The 10,524-nt window shown below is 37.4% G+C and overlaps 1 protein-coding gene across 1 annotated transcript; it reads right to left on the reverse strand.

Annotated features, from left to right (window-relative positions):
- Nucleotides 1–9,762: 9,762 nt before the first annotated feature.
- On the reverse strand, nt 9,763–10,113 carry LOC150102547 (general transcription factor II-I repeat domain-containing protein 2-like). The gene has a single exon (XM_090398700.1). The coding sequence runs from the start codon at nt 10,111–10,113 to the stop codon at nt 9,763–9,765; it is 351 nt and encodes a 116-aa protein (XP_090254826.1).
- Between the last annotated feature and the right edge of the window lie 411 nt (nt 10,114–10,524).

Here is a 10,524-nt window from a genome sequence, read left to right on the forward strand (position 1 = left end):
AGCAGAAATGAAGCTTATGAGAAAAACTGCAAAGTATACCCTATTTGATCACAAAAGAAACGAAGATATTATGAAAGAATTAAACCAAGAACCAGTAATTGAAAAAATTAAAAAATATAAACATAGATTGATGGAACACATTCAAAGAATGAAAACAGAAAGATTACCAAAACAAGCCTTAAAGTACAAGCCATTAGGAAAAAGAAAACCAGGACGCCCTCTTAAACGATTCAACGATGACTTCTAAGGCTGGAACAGGCCATACTAGGCCTAAATCCTTGATACGTATGATGATGATGATGATATACATACATGTCAAGGCCGGTACGTGGTATACTACTGAAAATAAGTGAAACCTTCGTTCAGTTATTTATTTATTTATTCTGTGATAGAAGTGTGGTGTGGAAGATATTTTCAATCTGTTAACATGGAGCTGCATGGAATTTGATCGTTTGCCCTTCTAGAGATGATAAGAATTACTTTGCCCAAAATGTTTTGACACCTGAATTTTTTAGAAGCATCAACGGTCTGTAGTTATTTTTCATAATTTTTTCTGAGTCTACTAGTTCCAGTGATTGGGAATCGTAACGCTGTGGCCTGTAACGGCATTCTACACGATTCTGTGCTTCAAACTTTATGGCAACAATTTGAAAGCAGTTTTTTGCATCAACATGATAATGCCCGATCTATAAAGCTAGGTCAGCACAAGAATAGCTCGATGAGTTAAGTGTTGAATTGTATGGGCCTGTAAAGGACTTTGATCTCCACCCCATCAAACACCTTTGTGATAAGTTTGGAACGTCAATTCCGAGTGAGCTAGGCTGAATTACCAAACGTCAGTCACCAACCTTAATAATGCTCTTCTGGAAGAAAATGAAATTACCACAGCAATATACATACCAAAATGTAGTAGAGAGTCTTCCTAGAATATTGAAGGCTGTTATAGCAGCAGCAGCAAAGGATGGACTACCTCCATTCATATTATTATTATCTAAGACTTCCATGGAGTCAAGGACTCATTGAGAAAGGCTATTAATCATCCAAACCAGCTGTCATAACTTCTCTTAAATTCATTCACACTAGATGCACTCATTTCCCCTAAAGGCAAATTATTCCACTCATTCACTGCTCTGTGAGAGGAAAAACCCTTTCTTGACTGTGAGCAAACTTAACTGTCATGGATGTCCCCGTGTTCTCTCCCATCTTCCATATATAAACAAAATTCCATCACACAATATACTATAACACCCATTCAAACGTTTATAGACCTCTATCATATCATCCCTCTTTCTCCTGTTAACCAGAGTCTGTAATTCACATTCTCGCAATTTGTTCTCATAATCTAAATCCCCTAATCCGAATTAATCTTTGTAATCTTCTTTGCATCCTTTCCACAGCTTCTTTATCCCTTCGGAATCTAGGAGACCAAATCTGCGCACAATAATCCAGGTGTGGACTTAACCAAGCTTTATAATGATACAAAATGATTTCTTTATCCTTACGTGTCAAAGTTCACTTCAACATCGCAATTATCCTCTGAGTTGTATCTGCAATTTTTGTTATGTGACTCTTAAACTTCAAATTCCTGTCCAACAATAAGCCAAGATCCCTTGCCTCCTCTTTTTCTTGTAGTATAACTCCGCTAATATAATATGCTGTTGGAAATCTTATCCAGCAAAAGTGCATAACTTTACACTTACTAACATTAAATCGATAACAATTTTCGTTTAACCAAATTTCCAGCCTATTCAAATCATTTTGTAAACGCTGAATATTCTGTAGCATCCCTTATTGCCCTGCCTATTTCCGCATCATCAGCAAACCATAGCACATCTGATGTTAGAATTCTTGCTTGATGTCATTAATATATAGATTGAACAATAATGGCCCGAGGAAAACCCTGACGCACACCACTAGTTTCACTTTAAATCTAACAAATTCACACTCACTGTATACCACATTTTGATATCTGTCTGTCAACTATCCTCTGATCCAAGACAAGAATTTTTATTCCATTGCTATATTCTCCAGTTTATTCAACAGCCTTTCATGAGGTATCCTATCAAATGCCTTAGAAAAATCCAGCATTATCATAGTGTATCCATTCGCTTTATCCAACTCGGCCGTAACATTGTTATAAAATGTAAGCAAATTGCTAAAACATGACCTTCGTTTAGTAAACTCATGCTGCTCCTTGCATATCATAGCTTACTTCTCTACCCATTTCTGTAGGCAAGCTCTTACCAACTTCTCTAGTCTTCACTACACCAGACATACTGATATGTTGGTAATTAGACACAGTTTTTGCACCACCCTTGTATAATGGAATTATCACACATTCCTTCCATTCCTGTGGTATCAATCCTGAGCTGAGACTCAATTTATACAAACATGTGAAAGGCCTAGCCAATTGGGCTGAACATTCCTTTAGCAAACAGGCTGATATTTCATCTGTTCTTATAGAGAAATTCTGATCCAAGTAATAACCTCATTTTCATGCACCTCTAACCCTTCATCCAATGTAGTGTAGTAGTAGTACTCTGTATGATCTTACATACACTTGGTTGAGATATCTTAGGAAAGTGAGCACTCATTAATTGAACAATCTCATTAGCTTCCTGCAGTCGAGTATTATTTTCATTCAATAAAGTTTTTCTTTCACATTCATTCTTTCATTTGCTTGTGGCGTAATGATGAAATTATTTTGGATTGCCCTTAACTTACATAGCCATACTCCGATTTAGCTCTCCGCACAATATTCGTTACTTTTCTGGCCTGAGTTTTATATATTCGTAACTCTCCTTTCGTAACCTATCCTCACGATATTCTTTCCACATCATCTCCTTCTTGTGGATCTCTTGCTTAATAAAATTGCGCATCCATTTCACTCCCAGCCTATTTATTCTTTGAACACTAGAATACAGTCAGATACCTCCTCATTTAATCGTTTTTTTCAAAGATTCCCATGCATCGCTAACATTTTCCCAATTTTAGTAACTGACACCATGGAACCAGAAATAGTATTCTCTTAATTTGATCATAATTTCTAGCTTTGTAGTTCAGCATGTAACCTATTCTAATCGGAGCATCTACAGAATTAGATACTTCCCAAGAAAATACAGCATGATTATGGTCACCAAATGGTGGTAAAATTCTTGACAGAGACCCCTTTCTGACGCTATGAGCAAATCCAACACTCCTTGACCTCGAGTTCCTTCTTTCACATGATGCTTGAGAAAGTTGTCTCGTAACAATTCAATAAATTCCTTTTCTTTCTATCATGAGATTTCTCTTCTACTCTAATTGGTGGAAAATTAAATTCCCCCATAATAATCACTCGTTTGGTATCCATAAGGCTAAATTGGCGATGCATTTCTTTGTTCCCTGTAATTGGTCTGCCAGGTCTGTAGCAACATTCCACCATATATTTCAGTCTGTTAACCTGCACTTCACACTAGATAGACTCAAACTCACTGCTACATGGAACATGGAATCTGTTACCGTCATTGTTTTCTTGCGTTTCTATCCTAACTGGACTTAAACCATCTGATATCATTAGTAGTACCCTTCCTCAACTGATACCTGTTCTGTCGTTCCTAAAAAAAGTATACCCATTACACTCGATCCCAGCTACCATATCTGATTATGATAGTCAGGATTCACTAATGCCAACAAACCTAGGCCACATCGTATTCAATAAAGCAACAAACTCTTTTTCTGATGCTCCTGACATTTTTGTATAGGCATAATAAATTACCAACCAGACTATTCTTATAATTAGATATGCAATGTTTGGTCTTTTTCTAGAACTTTCTCTTTTCCCTGCCCAGACATACGCAAAAGGTCCGACCTCAAAGCATATTTTCCCACCCCTTCGCCACGTACATAACCATGTTCGAAGACATTCATATCTTCATTACGTTTGCATACTACTGCTGAACTTTCACACACATTGATGAAAAGCCAAACGGCTATTTTTTCTGGCGAAGTTAATTAAATTAAGATGAAAAAAAAAACCTTATTGTTTTTAAGCCAATTCGAAGAACTATTGGCGAATCCAATAGTAAGTGACCACCTGGTAGTACAACACCAAGGCAACTCGTAGCAAAGGCGGAGCAAGCTCCCTCACTATCCTTGATATTTTCTCATAATGTAAAAACACAGCTCCTAGGAGATGTAATACTGTCATTACATTATGAGGAGAGGTCACTACCCAGACCGGTTTCAACCTGTTTTGAGGTCTCATCAGCGAGTAGGTAGACCTGGATGATATCAAAGTTTAAGTGACAGGACTTACTTACCTTTACTATAAGAATGCCATAAAGGTGTGCCCACATATAGTTGAAACCGGTCTGGGTAGTGACCTCTCCTCATAATGTAATGACAGTATTACATCTCCTAGGAGCTGTGCTTTCACATTATGAGAAAATATCAAGGATAGTGAGGGAGCTTGCTCCACCTTTGCTTCGAGTTGCCTTGGTGTTGTACTACCAGGTGGTAGTACACTTACGCTTGGATTCGCCGATAGTTCTTCGGCATGAAACTCTTAGATCGTAGTTCTCGATCTTAGAGTTTCTCATACTGGCTGAAAAACCAATAAGGGATTTTTATTCCCTTAATTTCACACACATTTTTCGCATTCCTTCCTTGATGATGTAGTTTCCCTGAATCTCTGCATTAGGTCGTAACCAAGAAGTAATTTTTCCAGGCTCCTGATTCAAAATGAATTTAAGTGCCATTCAATTAGAGTGCAAGTTGAGATGAGGAGGGACACAGATATTTTTGATCAGATCAGATAATGTATATCTGAAATTGTGTGAATTTTGCAGTACATTATGTGAACTAGTGAGTTAAAAACCAGAGTTCGCAAGGAAAAACCTTCCCTGAGGCTAAAAATCGCTAATTAGGAACCAGCCAAAGAAAGCTGTAGGAAATTTCTAGTGCTTAATTAGAATCAGATCCATTAGTTTCTTTCTGATTTCAGTGGTCTCCTTTCAGGTTTACACATTATAGAAGTTGAAAACTTTTTCGGACTGTAAGCTATTTATCAAATAGATGGGATATTTGTTGTTTTCACATTGGAATAACTTTTAAGATCAGTTGTACATTTCAAAATCAAAGGTGGTAATTTCAAACCTTTAAAAGCTTGCAGTTTATTTAAAGTGATTATTTGCAACACAAAAATTAGTTTTCATTCGGTTTAAGGTTTTGTATTTCCTACGAAATACTAGGTACCTACTCAATTTCCTAATAACTGATTATACTAACTCTACAAAGGAAGATCGACGAATTCAATTTTGAGATTCTACTCATTGCCTTCTTTCCTGGTGTTTTTTAAACCAATTCTTGAAGTAGGTAAGTTATTCTTTTTTTTTCTTTAATAACGAAACTTTTTTCTCTAGATATTTTTCCAGTTTTTCAACTGGTTCTTGAAGTACGTAAGTGGATTTTTTCTTCGCAGCAATAAAAATCAAGACGCATCTCATTAACTTAAAAACAATCCACCGTATTTCACTTGCACACCATAATACCAACGTGATATTAGGATGTAGAGGTAGCTATCGGTATCTCATGATGTCTTTCTCTCATTGGATTTTTGTACCATTCATCATCGAGCTATGCATTACTCTAATATTTGACGCTGTAAATGACGAAGGCAAACACTGAGTGGCAACTAATTCCAAAAAATTACGCTAGCTTCATATTTAAGATTTGGAGTTAGATATTTAGAGAAAGTGTTTAGTGAGAGTTTTGAAGTGCAAAACCAGGAACACCAGATATTAGAGAGGTTGCAATCAAGCATGTCTGGATACCCCCTACGATAAATGAGCATGTATACAAAAATGATTATGCAATGTTGAATGCGATTTCACTGATTTCCGGTTAGAATGGTTTGGTAATGATATTACTCAAGAGTAACTGTGGGCATAAGGGGATATTGAAATTCATGTACAGGAATACAAGAAGTATCAGAAATAAGGAAGAGGAGTTTTATCATTGGTCAAAAATTATAGGCATTAGTGAGACCTGGTTACCATAAATTGATATAGTTACAGGACTAGAATGTAAAGAGTATTGTATTTTCAGGGAGGATAGAGGGAATAGGATGAGAAATGGGGTCATGCTGATGATAGTGAAGAATTACAACCAACAGCATTAGAAGATAAAGAGGATTTTCGCTCCTGGGAGATGGTTAAATTGAGGCAGTCTGATGTGACACCGAGGCCAATAAGACAAAATATATTGGATGCTGCTATAGACGAGAGAATCTACAGGAAGATGCAGATACCATGAATCGGCAGATTAGCACAATGAGTACAGGCCAAACAGTCATTATGGGAGACATTACATATGGTAACATAGATTGGGTGAAGGAAATGGGGTATGGCAAGATGGAATTATAATTTATATAGTTGCTAAATAATGATTACGTGAAGCATGTTATAAAAGGGACAAGAGGCTTGAGAGTGTTGGATCTGATAATAACATTAGAAGACATGGACAAAGTACACAATCTGTCTCCAATATCATCAGTACTGAAGTCTCCAGATTTAGGGACCAACAACATAGACTTTAATCACCTAGCAAAAAGCAACGCTACCTGTCGAGAAAAAATCCACTGTGGAGGAGTATACGGGAAAATTCCAGTCACTCTTAGTATTTGGAGGTTTCTCGCCATTGAGAACTTCTGACTTCTGTCACAATTAAGACAAAGTGTATCAAGCATTTTATGAGCGCCCAATTATGACAAAACATTGAGGAGGTTAAGCAAGGAGTTCCGCACCTCCTTTCGCAAGAATAACTCATTTTGTCTCCATCACTAGCGAATAGTAAGTAGAAAAGAATATTCTTTATTATTATCGACTTAAATTTCATATCTGGAATATCAGAAAGAAATACGCAAGAAACTAGAAGCCTCGCAACCGGAATAACATTTCTCGAATCATGCTATGCTTTCCTTCTAATAGGAAAAAAAAAAGTATTTCTCTCTGCACATTGAGAAACGAAAAAAAAAAAAAAAAAAAATTAAATTCTGACTTTTGCATCTATAACACCTCAGCGACATTTTTAGTCCTTTATGTTCCAGTTATAGATCATTTTCTCCCAGATAAACTCAGAGGATGTGCCCGGGCTGCCATCAAGACTAAGGGATCAGCCTGGAATGGGCTGATTACCTTGACAATGCAATGGTTTCTCCTGGTCTTTGTCATCATGAAGGCCTTGCAGGTTAGCGGTGAAATTGTCAATATTTTATTGCAGTGGGCTAGAAAGATGAGAATTATTAGCTGAGGCATACTCTTCTTCCATTCACTTTCTTATTCCTTTTTCCTTCCCTATTCCCTCCCCCTAGATTTTCTCCCATTCTCTGTTCCTTCTAGGCACTTCGAGGATATATTTGCAATAGGCTGAGGATCAGTTTTCTTTACTATTTAATTGAATTTACCCAAATATTCAATTTACTATTGAATATTTGGATATTGCAGCCAGACATTACCCAATGATTAATTCAAGTTATGACTAGGTGCTGGCCAAAGTCAGACAGAGGCAGCAGATTACCACAGGCAATTACCATAGTGGTTCACATAATGTGAAACCAATTCCAAAGTTATAAACAGCATTCAGAAGATACAGTTAAGGAAGGCCACATGCTACAGCTGCTGTGGGTTACCGATATCTCAGATCATCTTCGAAACAGAAGTGCTATCCCGAATCAGTTATGATCTGGTCTCCATTTTAGCTAGCCAAATGGAAAATTGGTATCTGCTTTCACTGTATGTACAGAAGGCTTCACGAAGGTGATCTGTATGGTAACGTTCTCTCCACATCATAGGAGAGAACGTTTGAAATGGTCGTCTCCACTCAATTGGATCCAAGAATAATGAAGCTAGTATTGTTTATAGAGGAGTCCCGATTTTCTCTAAATGCGATACTAGGCGTGTTCTGATCTGGAAAGAACTAGGGACAGTTATCATCCCTATATCCGTGAAAGGAACACCTATGGAGATAGCCTGAAAGTTTGTAGAACCATCTTTTTAGGTGGATACATCTAAATGTATGTGCTTTTTAGCAGAACCCCTGAATGTTGCAACTTACAGAAACGAAATTTCAATGCGATAAAAATTAGATATTTAACAGAAGTAACAAAAAATTTGTTTTTTGTTTGCATGCTGATGCTTCTGTGTAACAGATATGTATGAAAGGTAATAATTACTTAAACCGTGACATAGAATGGTATTACTCAGTTGCATGAAGAGTATAAAGAGTAGGCCAGGAAAGAGAGTAACCACGTTGGTAAGGACAACAAAAGTGCATCATGAGTATGAAATTAGCGAATCAGGCCAAGAAAAAGCCTCGTGAGTTTTTTTCTTTTTTCTTTTATTGTGGCAAGTAGAACGAATATAGATGATCGAAAGATGCTGTTAATGGATGAAAGTAGGAGATTGGAAACTGTTGCAGGGAAAATAGTCTTGGTATTCTGTGAGTGAGCAGTTCATCAGGTGTTTCATCCACAATGAGAAATCAGCTGAAGTGTAAAGAATGAAAATGAGAGGTCTTACTGTTGAGCTAGCACGAGGTTTATGAGCGGTTAAGTAGGCTAGATGTCAATAAGGCAAGAGGAGTTGATGACTAATCACCACATATGTTAATTGAATGTTCCAGGGAGTTGGTGTCAGCTGTGACCTATCTGTTTAACGAGAGCCTTGAAATAGCGCATGACCCAAATGAGTGGAAGTAGATAAAACTGTACCACTTCACAAAGTGGTCATAAGACATAAGCTACAAATTATAGGCTGATCTGTATATCTGGAGTTGTTAGTTAAGGTTTATGAGAGGTTGGTGAGAGATGGGATAAAAAGTGAATGGATAGCAGCTGTATTATCTTTGCTTGTGAGCATGGGTTTGTTAAAGGAAGGTCGTGTTTTACCAAGTGGTTTATGTATACTATAACAAAGCAACGAATGTATTGGGTAAAGTAGCTGACATTGAATGACAGATTAGTTGGATAGGTAACTAATGTGTTTGCACTCACACCAATAAGGTGCCTATAGAAAGCTGTTCTCGCTTCGAATCTGGTTTTGAACACTAGGGCTGTTTCTGTCTCTTTTTTCGATCCACTCCAAACTTAGTCTATCTCGCTCAAATGTTTTTTTTTTTTTTTTTTTTTTTTTTTTTTTTAAGGAACTTGGATTTTTCGTCCCGTTAAAAAGGTCGACTGTAATGTGATGGCTGGAACTGTTTCTCTTTGGTGAGGCATGTGATATTAGCCGGTATTGATGTTGTTACTACTCGCAACTGCTTTCCCAGGTTTGCATCAGTCAGTCTGTAGCGCAGTCGACTCTTTGTGATGGTAAGTTTTAAAAAGAACTGCTCGCAGCAGTAAGTTGTTCCGAACACAGATGCATATTTCAATGCATGTCTCCCTGAAGTGGGAAATTCATAATTTCCTATTTAACGTTTATAGAATTCAAGCAATAAGTGGTTCTTGTACCTAGCTTTCAGCTCATCATCGCTTTGCAGATGAACGATTTTGTGTTGTAGGTTATCAGGCACATCAGTTGGTTCCACATTGAACAATGTAGAAAAGATGTTAAATTCCATTTGTTCACTTTTCAAGTCCTTGAATTTTTCATTAAATGTCTCAATTAGTTTCGCAGATTCACAAGCATAGTCAAGAGTCGTAGAAAGTTTTTTCCTTAAAGAGTGGGGAAATGCACTATTTTATAACTTTCGAGTTGAACTTTCCACTGCCTTAATTTAGCTTCAAATGATTTCACCTTTGAAAGCAGGGAGCTGAGTAGCTGGTTGGGGCCCTGCAGCTTGACGTGCAACTCTGAGGTACTTGGTAATGTCCACAATGAACACTAGATCACACAGCCACTTGCTATCATTGAGTTCCCTGACAGGTTTTCCCTTCATCTCTATGAACTGTTTGACTTCATCCCACAGTTCGTAAAACCTCATAAGCATGTTCCTGCAACTCAGCCACCGCACTTCATAGTGATAAACAAGATCACCATAATCAGACTCAATATCATTCAATGAATCCTGAAACTGGCGGCTGTTAAACCGTCTGCTTTTGACAAAATTTATGCATGACACTACTGTTGACATCGCATTGTTGAGTTGCAACGACTGTGCACAGAGCCATTCTTGGTGTATGATGCAGTGGCATATAATTAAATCACTTGGATCAAGACTGAGACGATTCAGTTCTTTCTTGTCAATTACAATTAATTCTTTTTTGTGAGCCAATCATGGCTGGAGCTCAATCTGTAGTAACGCCGCTTAACTTTTCAAATGTAAGCTCAAGTTTTTTCATTGATAAAACAAGTCTCTCCAACAAGTCCTCACCTCTTGTAGTGCCATGCACGGCTTTCAGTGAGAGCAGTTCATCTCGCGTGTCAACATCTGCAGTTATTCCACGAACGAAAACGGTCAGTTCAGTAGTATTTATTATGTCCATTTCTCGTCAAAAGCCAGAGATAAAAATTGCAAATATCCTGCAGAATCCTTCAATTTTTT

This window comes from Typopeltis vanoorti, chromosome 10, assembly GCF_054136105.1.
Source record: "Typopeltis vanoorti isolate ZY-2024b chromosome 10, IOZ_Tvanoo_1.0, whole genome shotgun sequence".
In the NCBI taxonomy this organism is placed as follows: Eukaryota; Metazoa; Arthropoda; class Arachnida; order Uropygi; family Thelyphonidae; genus Typopeltis; species Typopeltis vanoorti.

Coding starts and splice junctions, on each gene's coding strand:
- LOC150102547 (XM_090398700.1), bottom strand. CDS start 10,113: ATGTCAACAGTAGTGTCATGCATAAATTTTGTCAAAAGCAGACGGTTT.